Source organism: Cannabis sativa, chromosome 4 (genome assembly GCF_029168945.1).
Source record: "Cannabis sativa cultivar Pink pepper isolate KNU-18-1 chromosome 4, ASM2916894v1, whole genome shotgun sequence".
NCBI lineage: Eukaryota > Viridiplantae > Streptophyta > Magnoliopsida > Rosales > Cannabaceae > Cannabis > Cannabis sativa.
The window spans coordinates 77,436,949-77,451,697 of NC_083604.1; the positions used below are offsets into that span (position 1 = coordinate 77,436,949).

The 14,749-nt window shown below is 31.2% G+C and overlaps 1 protein-coding gene across 1 annotated transcript; it reads right to left on the reverse strand.

Annotated features, from left to right (window-relative positions):
- Window positions 1-4,657: 4,657 nt before the first annotated feature.
- On the reverse strand, window positions 4,658-6,384 carry LOC115711977 (probable methyltransferase TCM_000336). The gene is made up of 4 exons (XM_030640177.2): window positions 6,134-6,384; window positions 5,643-6,038; window positions 5,274-5,549; window positions 4,658-5,073 (listed from the first exon to the last, which is right to left on the reverse strand). The coding sequence occupies exons 1-4, from the start codon at window positions 6,206-6,208 to the stop codon at window positions 4,732-4,734; spliced, it is 1,089 nt and encodes a 362-aa protein (XP_030496037.2). The 5' UTR covers window positions 6,209-6,384; the 3' UTR covers window positions 4,658-4,731.
- Between the last annotated feature and the right edge of the window lie 8,365 nt (window positions 6,385-14,749).

The window sequence follows — 14,749 nt, forward strand, 5'->3', positions numbered from 1 at the left end:
AACAAATCTTCACCTTGACGACTTTGGCAACAAATTCTTTTTATCTCTAAATTAGCGACGCCATACCCAAATCAAGTTTGCAAGATATTAATTAAATAAAAATAATATTTGAACTTGACTTTTGATACGACTATAGTCATCATATCCACGTGATTATCAATTGTTTCGATCTTCTAAAGGAGATTATTACCTTCAACATTTTGGCAACCGCTGCTCTTGGTATTCTAGGCTTCTCTTCGAGCTTTGAAACTCATAACGAGCAAAAAGTGTTGGGTATAATTTATTTACTATTTAGTGTAATTTTTTAAGTTGGATATAGCTTTGTGAATTAAGAATTTATTGTCTAAATCAGTGGTTTGTATATAAAAATGTTGCAAATAAATTAATTTGAATTTATGTTTTACAATTCTTATTTCTTTAATTATTATTGTAATACAAAATAGTAGAATTTAAATAATAATTCATATAAAATAAATTAGCTAATATGTATTTTTTTTTAATTTATATAATACTTTTGCCAACAGTTATAAATAATCATTTAAATTTTTTTTTTCCAACAGTTATAGTCATTTAAAATTATTTTCTCCAACAGTTTTAAACCATTATTTAAAGTAACTTTTTCTAATAGCTGTAAACCGTCATTTAGAGTGACTTTTCCCAACAATTATAAACCGTCTTTTAAAGTTTTGTATTTTTATGACACCCACATAGCTAACGGTTTTAGGAATCGATGGGAAATAATATAAAAGACAGTTGTAAACCGTTGGGAAAAGCTAATTTTGTAGTAGTGCATCCAAAGTTCATTGTATTGCATTCCACAACAATATAAAAAGTAGATTTTTCTTCATTTGGATGAAGACCAAAAGTTTTCCTATTGATATATAGCAAATCTGATTCGATATATCAATGAATTTAGAATGGTTAAAAATGGGGTAGGAGACCTCATTCTCAAGTTCAAGAACCTTGAAAGTATCAAAACGAGATCTTATATAGAGTATCCAGCGCCCAGGTTGACAAGTGGTTTGGTGCGTTGGATTCTGCTTATTTGATTCTAATTTTGTTTCGACTGTCAGTCTAATTTTTTATAATAACAAAGATCTATGAAGTCAAAGAAGTCAAATTAACCTAAACAAAGCATTTAAAAGTTAAACCCATAACATAATTGAAAAGAAATTCAAAGCTCAAAGACGGGAAAGACCATTGGTTTGTAATAAAATGGTTGCTAAGATATTTGATTGGAACAAGTGAAAAGGGACTGGTTTAAAAAATAATGGAGAATAATATGTGAGCTTGGAAAGGTATAGTGACTCAGATTATGCTGGTGACAAAGATACAAGGAGGTCTACCTTAGCCTTTCAATTCAGGGTGTGTGTGGGAACTTTGTTAGTGGCTTACTCGTTTTAGATTTAATCTCTTTAGTTGTAGGTTTTTTTTAATTGCTAATTATTGATGGCCATTCTCCCATTAGGTGAGGATATATGGAGGTATGTTAACAGATGCTCAGAAAAGCATGCTAGATGATTGGTTTAAAAAGAAGGTTAGTATATATGTATTTTTATGACACTTACATAGCTAACGGTTTTAGGAATCGATGGGAAATAATATAAAAGACAGTTGTAAACCGTTGGGAAAAGCTAATTTTGTAGTAGTGCATCCAAAGTTCATTGTACCTCTTGTTCAATGAATTTAGAATGGTTAAAAACGGGGTATGAGACCTCATTCTCAAGTTCAAGAACCTTGAAAGTATCAAAACGAGATCTTATATAGAGTATCCAGCGCCCAGGTTGACAAGTGGTCTGGTGCGTTGGATTCTGCTTATTTGATTCTAATTTTATTTCGACTGTCAGTCTAATTTTTTATTATAACAGAGATCTATGAAGTCAGAGAAGTCAAATTTAGGGATGGCAATTATACCCGTGGGTTCGGGTACCCGGCCCAAATGGGGCGGGTACGGGGGTTGACTTTTGGGGGTGGGGCGGGTATGGGTTTAAAGATTCATATCCGAGTCAGAAACGGGGCGGGGGCGGGGGAATAAATATCTGCCCCGAACCCGCCCCGATATGATATATGTATATATTTAAGTATTAAAATCATAATTACTACAATTAAAATAACTTCATGCTTTAGGCTTTTTATTAATTATGCTCTTTTTTTTTTACTATACATACTATTCCACTTAAGTTTATTGTTTTACTAAGTTTTAATGATTATTTTTTTTTAAATTCTCTTTGAGACATCATTTTTTTTTTCAAAAATATATATGTAATGGGTACCCGATGGGAATCCTTCTCCCGTCGGGTAATCCCCGCCCTGCCCCCACTTTAATTTAAACGGGTATTGGGGCGGGTATGGGTTGAATTTAAGAAGCGGGTATGGGGGTGGGGGAGCAATCCCCGCACCCGCCCTGCCCTGTTTACATCCCTAGTCAAATTCAAAACTTCACATTTTTCATTTCTGACATGAGAAACTCACTCGAAAATGAAGAGTTTCTAGTCTCTCATTTATGCAGAACAACAACATCTCTAAGAACTAGTGACCAGCTTCACCAGAACATAAAAACAGGTTAAGTAATGCCAAAATATCACTTAGGAATCTTAAAGTACATCCATTGGACGTTTTTACACTTACCCAACGTCTAGATTGAGATCATATGTGGACCTAGGTGCTGGGATGTCAACGGTGTTGGGTCATGAATTGCATTCAGTAAAATAACCATAACTATATATTGATTCGATTGATGCAATTCAACTTGCGTTACAAAGCTAATTCAATGCTCTATCAAGCCATATCTCCCACTTCAATCAAAATTATAAAGCTATCGGCATTAAATTTTACCCTAAGGGAGTTACAAAAATAAGTTTCGAGTACCATTAGCGGGTCTCGTCAGGATCTGAGAAATGGCTATTTCCACCAAGAGCTAATTTTCACTGTTAGATCATGTATGGTCAAAAACATCTAATTTATATTTTTTTCTATTTTTGTGGGCCTCCTTCACCTATAAAATGAGAATTTCCTTAGCTGATTTTTCACTTTTAAGAAACTACCCACAAGGTCAAAGTCTCTTTAGTTTCTCTTTCTAGAACCTAGAGCTTAAATACTTAGTTTTTTTTTCTTCTGTAATTCTTGTGAGAAATAAAAACTCGAAGTATATAGCTCCATATAAATTTTGTACATCTCTAAATTATTTACATAAACTTATTAATCATCTCACCAATCTAGTAAATTGATGTTAACCACTTTTCAGTGTCAAAAAGTTCATATTCACAATGTATTAATGAATAAAAACTTAAACTAGGGTGACAAAATAAAGCTATATATTGAAATAAAATGCTAAAAAAGAAAATAAAAGCTGACAAAACTTATAATTATATAGAAAAAATAAGAGCACAGGAAATTTATGAGGTTCTAACATATAAATTACGTCAGTCCCGAACATCGCTAATCATTTCACTATTAAATTGGATGACTTCAAAATTAAGATCTAAACAAACCACTGTTTACAAAAGAGAATGAATCAAAATCTTTGGGATAATTACAAATGATGAAGGGGGATACTTTTTACACAAAGGAGCCAAAATCCAACAAATTCCAATTACCTTAGCTATAATTTTAAGAGTAACCTTGATATAGATATATACTACTTGTCCCTTGTGTTTTAAGGTGGTGGAGTCTTGCACTCTTACTCTTTGGGCATGTTGTATTCACCATGATTCTTTCTATTATCTTTAGCTGTTTCGTGTTTAAAGCAAAGGGAGTTCGAGAGATTGATGGTGGTGAATATATATAGTGTTGCATGAGCAAACTTTTCTGAAAGTTGACCCGGTGTGGTAGTGGGGCTTGACTACCATGATCGATTTTCTCAAGCAACATTTTTGATCATCTCCTCAAGCTAGGCGGTTTGGTCTCTAACATTTATCTAGCGATAGCCGAAGCTATATTTCCATACTTATTGAATATGATTGCCTTTTTTGTTGTGAATGCTTTGAAAGTTAAAAGTTGTAATAACTTCCCACCTAAAAACTATTGTTAGAGATGTCATAATTATTGTTTGTACTGATTTTTTTAATGTTTATATTGGTTATACATAGCCCTCATGTGGTGAATTATGATGTGTGGTGGGCTGACTGCTTTTATATTGTCTTACTTTTGTTATAATGAATAATTTTATTCATCAATGTGATCTCTTTGCCACTCCTTTTTCCCTCTTGAGACTCTCTCTTGAGTTTTAATTTCAATGGGGCCGGCCAAGCTTTTCGAAAGATGAAAAATGGTACTAGAAAAACTATGTGCATTGTGCAACCCATTTTTCCCCTTTCATTTTATATGGCAAGTGATAAACTTTAAGTCCAAACATATAAAAATGAATTTTATATATATGAGACCTTTACATAGATCAAATATATATATATACTAAACTCCTGTCCTCTCATTCTTTAAGGGACACTTTCTTCATATCATTATTACTTTTTGAGACAAATGCTTTCGATCTAACATGTCATATATACTATTATTATATGTTGTCATGTTGGTATGAACCCCTAGTTTGGATAACTAGACAGAACAGATGTAAGGCTTTTAGACCCAATAATTCACACTAACTGGCCCTCCATTAAGGAGTACTACGCATGCGCAATTTCATTTCTAAAAAAAAAAGAAAAAGAAAAAAAAGGCACTTTCATTACATTAATATTTCTAAACTTTTTTCACTTTGAAATTCATCACAATAATAGTTCACAATTTTTTAAGAACAGCAAGAAAAGTGATAGGCCTAATATCTTGTTTAGCAATTTCTTGATCTATCATGTTTGCATAAATTTCAAACAAAGTATCCAAAATGTCTTCTCCAAAATGCTGAGCAATCATTGATTCTTGTATAGCCCTTACTGTCATTGCAATGGTTCTTCCTTGGCTCATCTCATTATAATTAATATTACTATTCTTCTCTATTTCGAACATGTCTAATAGTGTCAATTCGAAAGAACCCTCTCTTCTCACTTCTTCTTCAATTTCATCTTTTGATGGTGCATAAAAATGCACATCATAAGAATCAACCTTCTCTTCCTCAACTACACCCTATATCACAAAATATGTACATAATAAATTGGTGAAATGTTTACTTACTATACAAGCTAAAATTACTAAACTAATTAGGATTTGTCACAAAATTATTACTACTTATTTTTTTTTTTCAAAATATAAGTGCACGATTTGATAATAATAATATTTCGAGAGGGCAAAAATCTTATTTATTCTATTCTTATTAGCACGTGTACCTTGGATATTAAAACGGAAAAAGAGCGAGATAAGAGTTGCCAAAAGAAGGAGTTGCCTCTATCAAGATGATGATCATGTTCTTCTCTTCCTAAAAATATTAGCACCATTCTTCCACCTTGGATCACTTCTTCAGATCTTGATCCAAGGAACAATGAGAAATCCTTCTTAAATTGCTTCAAATAGGCTTCTGAAATCCCTTTTGGGCTACTTTCACAGATGTAAATGCTTCCTTTGTTTATAGACATTCCCTTCTCATCATACAAACCTGGAGGAACCTATTACATACAACATTATCATATCAACAAAATATGAAACAATACATGATATATACATATAACTATATAATATATAGATGTATATAATTATACCTTAGAGAGCCAGTGCAAACTATAGGAAGAATAGACAAAGTGAAGGCAGTTATTGGGAAAGAGTCTTCCATAGAAGGAGCCAGGATAAGCTCCTATGAAGATAGAAGGAATATGGTGTGTTAATTGTTTTGAGAAATCTGGTAAAGACTTAAAGATGGAGTTGAAGTCATTTGTTGGAAGATCATTTAGGTAAACTTGAAACTGTGGTGGTGAAACCATATTCATCATACGACTTGTCGTTTGAACAGTTTCTACTATATCTTTGATAATAGATAAGGTGTTTGGTCCAGAAGAACAGCCCAGATCAGCTATTCCCAACACTTTTGGAGTTGTTTTCAGATAAACTTCTTCCACTGTTTCTAGGGTTATATGTTTCACCATATCTGATGCCTTCTTCTACATAAAAACATAAACAAAAACAAAATCTTGTAAATATATATAAATATATATTTGAGAAAAATAAAAATTGAGAGAGAAGATTTGAGCTTGACCTGAAGAGAGGAATTATTTGTATAGCTAGTATGGCCAGTTCCTCCAGTCATATGGAAAACATTATCTACATCCATGCTGCTTGGAGGGGTTTTTTTTTTTTTTTTTTTTTTTAATATATGTATATATATTATATTATTCTCCCACAAACTAATGCTTCAAATTTTGGTGGTGCCTTTCTTCAATTGTCCTTTTTAAAGGGTAAGATCATGACTCTCAATAATTAATAATGATATTAGTATATATACATGAATTTTATTGCTAATTATATACCCTTATTTCTTCTTGGTACATTTAACCTAGAATTAGTGCTTTTTTCTACTTTTTTTTAGAGTAACAATAAGCTAAACCAATAATCTTTATTTGAGACGAATTGTGGTGTAGTGGAAGGAATGTTTTTACTGATATCTTTTTTTTGTTAGGGCCAAGAGTTAGAATCTTATTAATAGCTCGTAATTGAGAGGGATTATGCTTGACCTTTTGGGAGGCTAACTTGATGTGGCGGTACCATTCTCAATAGGATGAGAACTTTTGAAGTGCAAAATGATGATCAAATTAAGATTGGATGAAGTTTTAGACCTTTGTAATTGGCACGTGGTCTCCATAATTATTAAAACTGAAGAAATGGAGAAGAAACTTTTTATTGAGCAAAAGATTTTTTTTTTTGGAGATGAATTCCTCTAATTAAAAGTGATTTGTTATATAAGTATTCACATATCAATTTTGTGTATAATTTGTGTGGACATATCATATTATTCTTTTTTTAATAAACGATATATAATATATCGTTAGCAATTTACATGTATTATTCAAGTGCAACGATGATGATGATGGAAATTGTGACTAGCTAGACAATATTGGATGACCCTAATCATCATCAAGTTTTCAAAACTAATTAATGGACAACAAGAGTGCTACTAAACATTGCTTATTGGTTAATTAAATTAGAATTTTTGGCGGCTAATATCATCCGATTAACCGCTACCGTAATTGTTTATGTTACACGTATCACATTTATATTAGTACTATATCTAATATTATTATTTTAAAATTCATTTTAAAATTAAATAAATATTTAAGAAAATAAAAAATATCAAAAAATTTTTAAAAATATTTTTTTTATAATCTTAAATAATAACATTAGATGTATCAATATATAAACGTGCCACGTGTATATAAAAGTGTACACATAAACCGTCTATGTTGACAATTAACTGTGAAAAATAGATGATACCTTAAATTTGCTAACAGTTCACTAGTTTAGAAAATTTTACCACTAAAATTTAAGTTTAGAGAGTTAATAAGTACAAATAGAATAATATTTGAGAAGGTTTAGAAAAAAAAACTCATTAAATTAAGTTAACCCTACTTATTAATTACTAGTAATGATAGGAACCCTATCATGTTATGTTGGCGTTTGAACTACTACTACTTTACTTTATTATCTTCTTCTTTATATATAGTCAAATCATAGAGAGTAAAGATAACAAATTGTACACAATGATATAACTCTAGCAAATATTACCATACAATTATATATAAAGTGGTCCCATATTTAATTATATATTTTAGAATGTACTTATTTTTGTGTGTGTATTATGCAAATTAAAAGTGTGTCCATCATTATTTGGTAAACACACTCATATTATTACATACGCACACTTTTTATTTACAATAATAATGTGTATTTAATTTTAGTTATAGATAATTTTAAGTATGTCATAATCATTACTCATAATATATATGCACCTTTTTAGTGTTTTTATATAAAAGTTAAACAAAAATATAGTTGTACTTCTGCTAAAAAAGAAATATACATATAATTGTACTTTTATCAAGTTAATAATATATTATTTTGGCCAAATCTATCACTTTTTCCTTTACTAATTTTAAAATATGTTTTTTATACTAATTATATAACTACAAAAAATGTCACTTTTATCAGCGTTCACAACTGCGCTAATAAAAGTAACTTTACCAGTACATCTCGTAAATTGCGTTGGCAAAAAGATTAAAGTTTACCAGCGCACATTTGTACTGGCAAAAATCTAACTTTTACTAGTCCATTTACGTACTGGGAAAAGTCATTTTTGCCAGCGCGTTTCATTTTGCGCTGGCAAAAGTTCTAATACCAATATTAATTTACCAACCCCTTTTGCCAACACACCAAACTTTTGCCAGCGCAAAAATATGCTGACAAAAGTAACATTTCTTGTAGTGTATACATAAGTACGAGCATATATAGCAATAATAATTACACAGTAGGTAAGTTTACATTACACATTTTAAACAAATATTTTGGTAGATTTTTTATCTATTATGGTAGCACTTATGAGAATTTTTTAATCTAATTTTTTTTATAATCGTATATGTTATAGTTATTTAAGATCACCTGTAAATTTTTCAAAAAAATTCGAATAGTTTACAATACTGAAAATAAGATTTACATATTTTATTGTACGCGAGACAAATTTTTTATACACATGGTAAGTAATTATTTAAATCTTATTTTCGGCATTATAAACTGTTGACCAAAATTTTCGGCATCAATTAATTTAGATCGTGTGGAACAATTAATGTGAATTAAAGAGGAGAATTTTTACGTAGTTGGGACATTAATGAACCTTAGTCCATGAGTCACTTTTAATTCTAAGTAATTTATTATAGACAATCCCTAAAAAAGGTCACATTCCATACATCACTGGAGTATTTATAGGTTCATAATAGTGGTAAAAAGACCACTATTTTCGTGCTTGTATGAACCATATTTTGCACAATTTCCCAGACTTGATTATAGGGTATGATTGCCTATTCTTCATGATGTACTTGGGCTTAATGTAGGTGTTTGGTGAGACTAGACTTGCCTCTTGCCGATGACTTGATAGCTCATAATGAAATCGTCAATTAATGCATAAATGATGCATAAGGCGTCGTGAAATCGGGGAATCATGGGTTTAAACCCATTGAGCACGTCTTTTCAGCATAAGGAGTAACTTAAATGTCGTTTTAAATGCGTGTATAGTAACTTAGCCTCAAGCGGTGTGTCATGCTCTTTACATCCCTCTATCTTCTCTTCGGGTTGAGTTTCGCTTGCGGAGAAGAAGAGACAAAACTACTATCCTTTTGGTGGGTCTTTCTAGAGGTGACTAATCTCCTAAAGCTCCTGCCAATTACTAAGCTCCAAAGGCGGTTTAATATAATACGTCTCGTATCGAGGGTCTTATTACCACATGGCTTATTCTTGAAGTGCCACGCATTTAGGAAAAAATCCTAAGCAACATAACATATATATTCAAATTTTTTTAAATAAAAATTTATAAGCGATTTTAATAAATAGTTACAACATACGTTATCATGAAAAATAATAAATTAAAAAAGATTTTTAAATGCCAAAATAGATAAATATCTACCAGAACAACTTTTTAGAAGTCTACTACAGAAATTTTGTGTAATAATTAATAGAATTAGTGAGGATATATAGTTTTAGAAATTTTTGGACTAGATCCTAAAAAGTCGTTATGATAGATTTCTTACCTGTTTCTGCATACAAAATAACTATTAAGTTTATTTTTTTTATGATCGCGTATGTTTTAGCAATTTAATATTATTTGTAAATTTTTAGAAAATTCCGAATAGTTTACAGTGTCGAAAATTAAGTTTCAACATTTACTTACCATGCGTATAAGACAAAATAATTGTGCATGAAATAAAATATGTAAATTTGATTTTCGACATTATAAATTACTCGAAATTTTTTAAAAATTTACAAGTGATCTTAAATGACTAACGTACGTGATCATGAAAATAAAATTGACGAAAAAGCTCTCTCACAGGGCCGGCCCTGGGCATAGGCGGGCTAGGCCTATGCCTAGGGCCACCTAATCCAGAGGCCCAAAAAAAATTTACCCTTTTAAAATTACACAATTTTTTTTGTTGATTTTGAAAAATACTATTTTTCTAAATAAGGGCCCCAAAATAATTTTTTTGGTATAACCCACTAAATTTTAAGATCGGCCCTGCTCTCTCATATATCAAAATAAATACAGAATCTACCGAAGCACCTTTTTAAAGGTGTATTGTATACTTATCTTATAGTTTATATATTGAAATATATATTAAGAAAATAATGTAAAAAGAAGAAAGCTATCAAATAAGATCCAACCCCTTAATATTAATGTTGTAATCATACAACACAAACTCAGATCAGTCTAATGGTTAGATAATCAACAATAATTAAATGACAAAACCAAGATTATAAACAATATAATTTGAACAAGAAAAACAGAGAGAAAACACAAGCAATTATCCTGGTTCGGATCTCAAATCTTGAGTCCTACTCCAGCTCTCCCCCAAGGAGATTTCTCCACTATAAACTTGCAATTACAAACACCAATTTCAGTACAAGATCATCATGAACACTCTTAGTCTTTCTAGGCTCTTGAACACTCAAAACCAGAGCAATTTAGCCAAACTAGACTTAAGTTTCATCTGCACAATCTCTCTGATCTCTCTCTCTGTATCTTGTCTTCTCTACCTCTTTTCTGCTCTCTTTCATCAAGAGAATTGAGCCTATATATATAACCTGTTAGATGCTGACATGTCCAGCTCTTAACAGTTCAACCGAAGTTAGTTAATAACTAACACAATAACTAACAACTAACTGATACAAGATGAAAGAGTTATAACTGAAAGTAACTAACTTTCAAATAACAGTGGAGGTAAAAACTGGTTTAGTTTTGAGTGGATTATTTACCACAAATTCCACCTTAATCCATTCTAAACTGAACCATATTCAATAATCTGCACTTGGGGAAGTGATCCTGTTGAATTAGTCAGGACCTATGTTGAGTAAATCCAAACAATGTTGGAATTTACTCACTGGCAACACCTTGGTTCCTGCATCAGCAGGGTTCTCTTCACTTGGCACTTTCTCGAGATAAACTTCACCATCTTCTATCTTTTCTCTTATCCAAAACCTTCTAATATCGATGTGTTTAGATCTCTCATGGTAAACGGGATTCTTACTTAAATGAATTGAAGATTGGCTGTCTGAAAACACAACAGCTTTGCCCTTTATCATCTGTAGTTCACCTAGAATTCCTTTGATCCAAACAGCTTCCTTGAATGCCTCGGTTGTTGCCATGAACTCAGCTTCTGTAGTAGAAAGGGCTACAACAGGTTGCAATTGAGACTTAGCTTATGCAACATGAGTTCAGTTGAAAACAGTAGTGTAATACCCGGTAAAAATATACATATATTTTAAATTTTATTTGTTATACAATTTGTGTGAGAATAAATATTCATTTATTTCTACTAATAGTGAATAGAGACTATTGCTTAGAATAATATTGATAGATTTCTAAACATAGTTGAAATTATAGTAAGTGTCAAGGTAAAATTATGGTGTTTTTACGAATTAGGATAATTACTCAATTAAAGCCCAATATGAAAGTCTATTAGAGTTTTATAGATTATTTAGTGGGTTTAATCTATTGTATGAAGTGCATTAAATAACATTATAATGGAATTAATGTCACAAAAATTCGTAGGTTTTGATAAATTCGCAGGATTAAAAACTGTTTTACTAAAATGATCATATCTAGAGTTTTAGAGCTCCGATTGAGGTTTTTCTAGGTGAAAACTGAGCCTAAAGTTACGAAATAAAGGGCTTACTTTTAAAATTTAAAAATTTAGATATTTGTTGATTTAATAATATTTTAGTATTTCATTATATATTATTATTTTTAGTTAACCTAAACCTATCAGAATACGATATCTCATAATCTTTTTATCAAACCCTAAACTATCATAGTTTTATTTTTCCTCTCCAAACCAATTAGTCAAAGCCTCATTCTTCTTCTTCATGTTTGCTCCTCTCAAACCTTCCACAATTCTTCTTATTTTCTACCTTCATTCTTAAAGTTTTGGATTTATAATCAAGGCTTGCGGGCTTGAGACATCGAATAGAAATATGTGAAGAGGTATGAAATATTTTCTTGCTCAATAATGCTAAATGTTATCTAGGGTTCGGATCTATTATATTTTTTTCGTTTTCAGAAAAACAAGTTTCAGTAAAGTGATGATATCTCTCTTGATATTGATCCGTTTTTAGAGATTTTTATATCGTTGGAAAGCTTATTCGATTTCCCATAAGTTTTATGAAGAAACTTTTTGTTAATTCGAAGTCATACTATGTCAAAAAGTTAGTTTTATTCAATATCATGTGATTCGTTTCTTGAATCTTGTTCTTGCAAAACTGTTTTGGTAAAATTGTAATATCTCTTTGAATATAATTCCAATTTCAAAGATTTTGGTATCATTGGAAAGGGAATTTAATTTCCTAAAACTTTGATGAAGATGTTATCTTCTAGTTCTTAACCATTCAATGTCAAAAGTTTGTATTTTTGCTAAGTTGTGTAATTCGTTACTCCATATTCTTTCTCAGAAATAGTTTCAGTAAAACAATCATAACTCCCTCAGTTTTAATCCATTTTTAATGATCTTTATATCATTGGAAAGATAATGAAATTTTCTATAATTTTTATGAAGACAACTTTCACTGAATTAGTATATTTGTTGGTCAAAAATAGTGATCTTTCTGCTGTACTGTAAGAGTACGAATTTTAATGTTAGGGCCTTGAACCATGTGTTGTTATAGGTAGTAGTGACGAGATAACAAGTCTTAAGCAGTGGGATTTGAGGATCTTGTCCTCAACAAGAAAATTTATTGAGGTGCTTGGAGTAGCAAGAAGGTGTTCTTAACAACTGAGGTAAGAAGAGTGGACATCTGTGCACAGGGTGTATGTTGAAACATACAACTGTATTATGGGTTTGTATTTACATGTTTTATTCTATGCTAGATTGTTGTTTTATGCTAATGTTATTAGTGTGTGATAGTGATAAGGCTTTTGACTGTTTGTGTGAGGATAGCACTTATAGGATAGGTTTTCTGCTGCTGGTGTGAGCATAGCACTGCAGGATATATTTTTAGTACCAGGCTTGTATGGGTTTACTTGTAGGTTATCCTATCATGGGTGAGTACAACTTGTGATAAGGGATTGCCCTATTGGATGCCGAGTGTGAGAACAGCACAAGGCAGGGCAAGTTACACTTCATGTCTGATTAACATGAGTGGGAGTAGATTATCGTATGTGAGTACAATGTGCGATAAGATACTATGTGTTATATGTGTGAGTATAGCATGCTTTATAATTACACTGTGATATGATGTTGTATTGTATGTGAGAATAATGTGTGATATGACATGTTGTTATATGTATGCAAATATGGTATGAATTGATTTGATGTTGTGATATTGTTATACTTATGACTATGTTATCAACTTGGGGGGGGGGGGGGGGTTATGTCCTACATAGCTCTTCTTACTGGGCGTTAGCTCACGGGTACTCTGTGTGCAGGTAAAGGCAAAACTATATAGTGAGGGTGGCGAGCTCGAGGCGTGGATTACATGTTAGGGGATTGTCACGATGTTTTGGTTTAAAAATATTTCATTTAAGATTATGATTCAAATAGTTTTTGTAAAGCTTTATATTTTAAGGTTATGAATAAATAAATGTTTTGTTTTAAAAATAATGAGATCTCATGCTTAGTTATTTTTCATTAAAGAAGTCTTTTATTGTCTTTATCTTAAATGGTTTTAAACGGACTAGCTAGTGTGACGTCTCGGGAAATCGGGGCGTTACAATATTTCTACCCTCCTTAAAGAAATTTCGTCCTCGAAATTTAACTACCAAATACACGAGGGACTTCATGTTTGTCACCACTTATGACATGACCTCCTTATCTACCTTATGGACCCAACGAATATGTACTTAACTTTTATCTTATTGGTCAAACTACAACACATATAATATATACAACCTAATTTAAGTATTGTTATTCCTTTATATATTACTTAAATAACAAACATACTCCATCACAATACTTACATATACGTGCTTTAAATACATAAATTTTGCAATAACATGCTCGTAATTTTATATAAAAAAAAAACTCTTCTCTTATGAACATCCTTATATGCCACTTGAGAACACATTATACAATACAAAAATAACAAACAACAAGTAGTAGGGTAGAAGAACTTATGCAAACTTCTCTTTAATTGTTCCCATTCTTTCATTGAATGTTAATTTTTTTTTTTAACTTAATTTCCTCCATAAAGCTACAATTCCGTTATTATAGTTACGTAGCATAATTATTAAGAATGTTGCCCTACACATAACGATCCAATATATCATCAACAAACCGATGTCATTCAAACAGACCACATGTCTTCTATAAATTACATGAACTACATGTAAGCTAAAGATCGTTAAAGGTCTTCTTACACATGCGAGCTAGCCAATATATAGGCTTAGAAGCATACAAGTTAACATACTCTCAGGAATGAGCTACATGCATATCACTATAAAAGAAACATCTACTAATCCATCCAACTAATGAAATATGAATAAAATTTACTATCAACATCACACTTTCTAAGAATAACTCGAGAACGAAAATCGCTTAATCCAATTCTCATATATATTTTTCTTTACTCGCTTAATCATATACCATTTATTTGTACTAAACGAAACCATTACATATATGTAGGGATC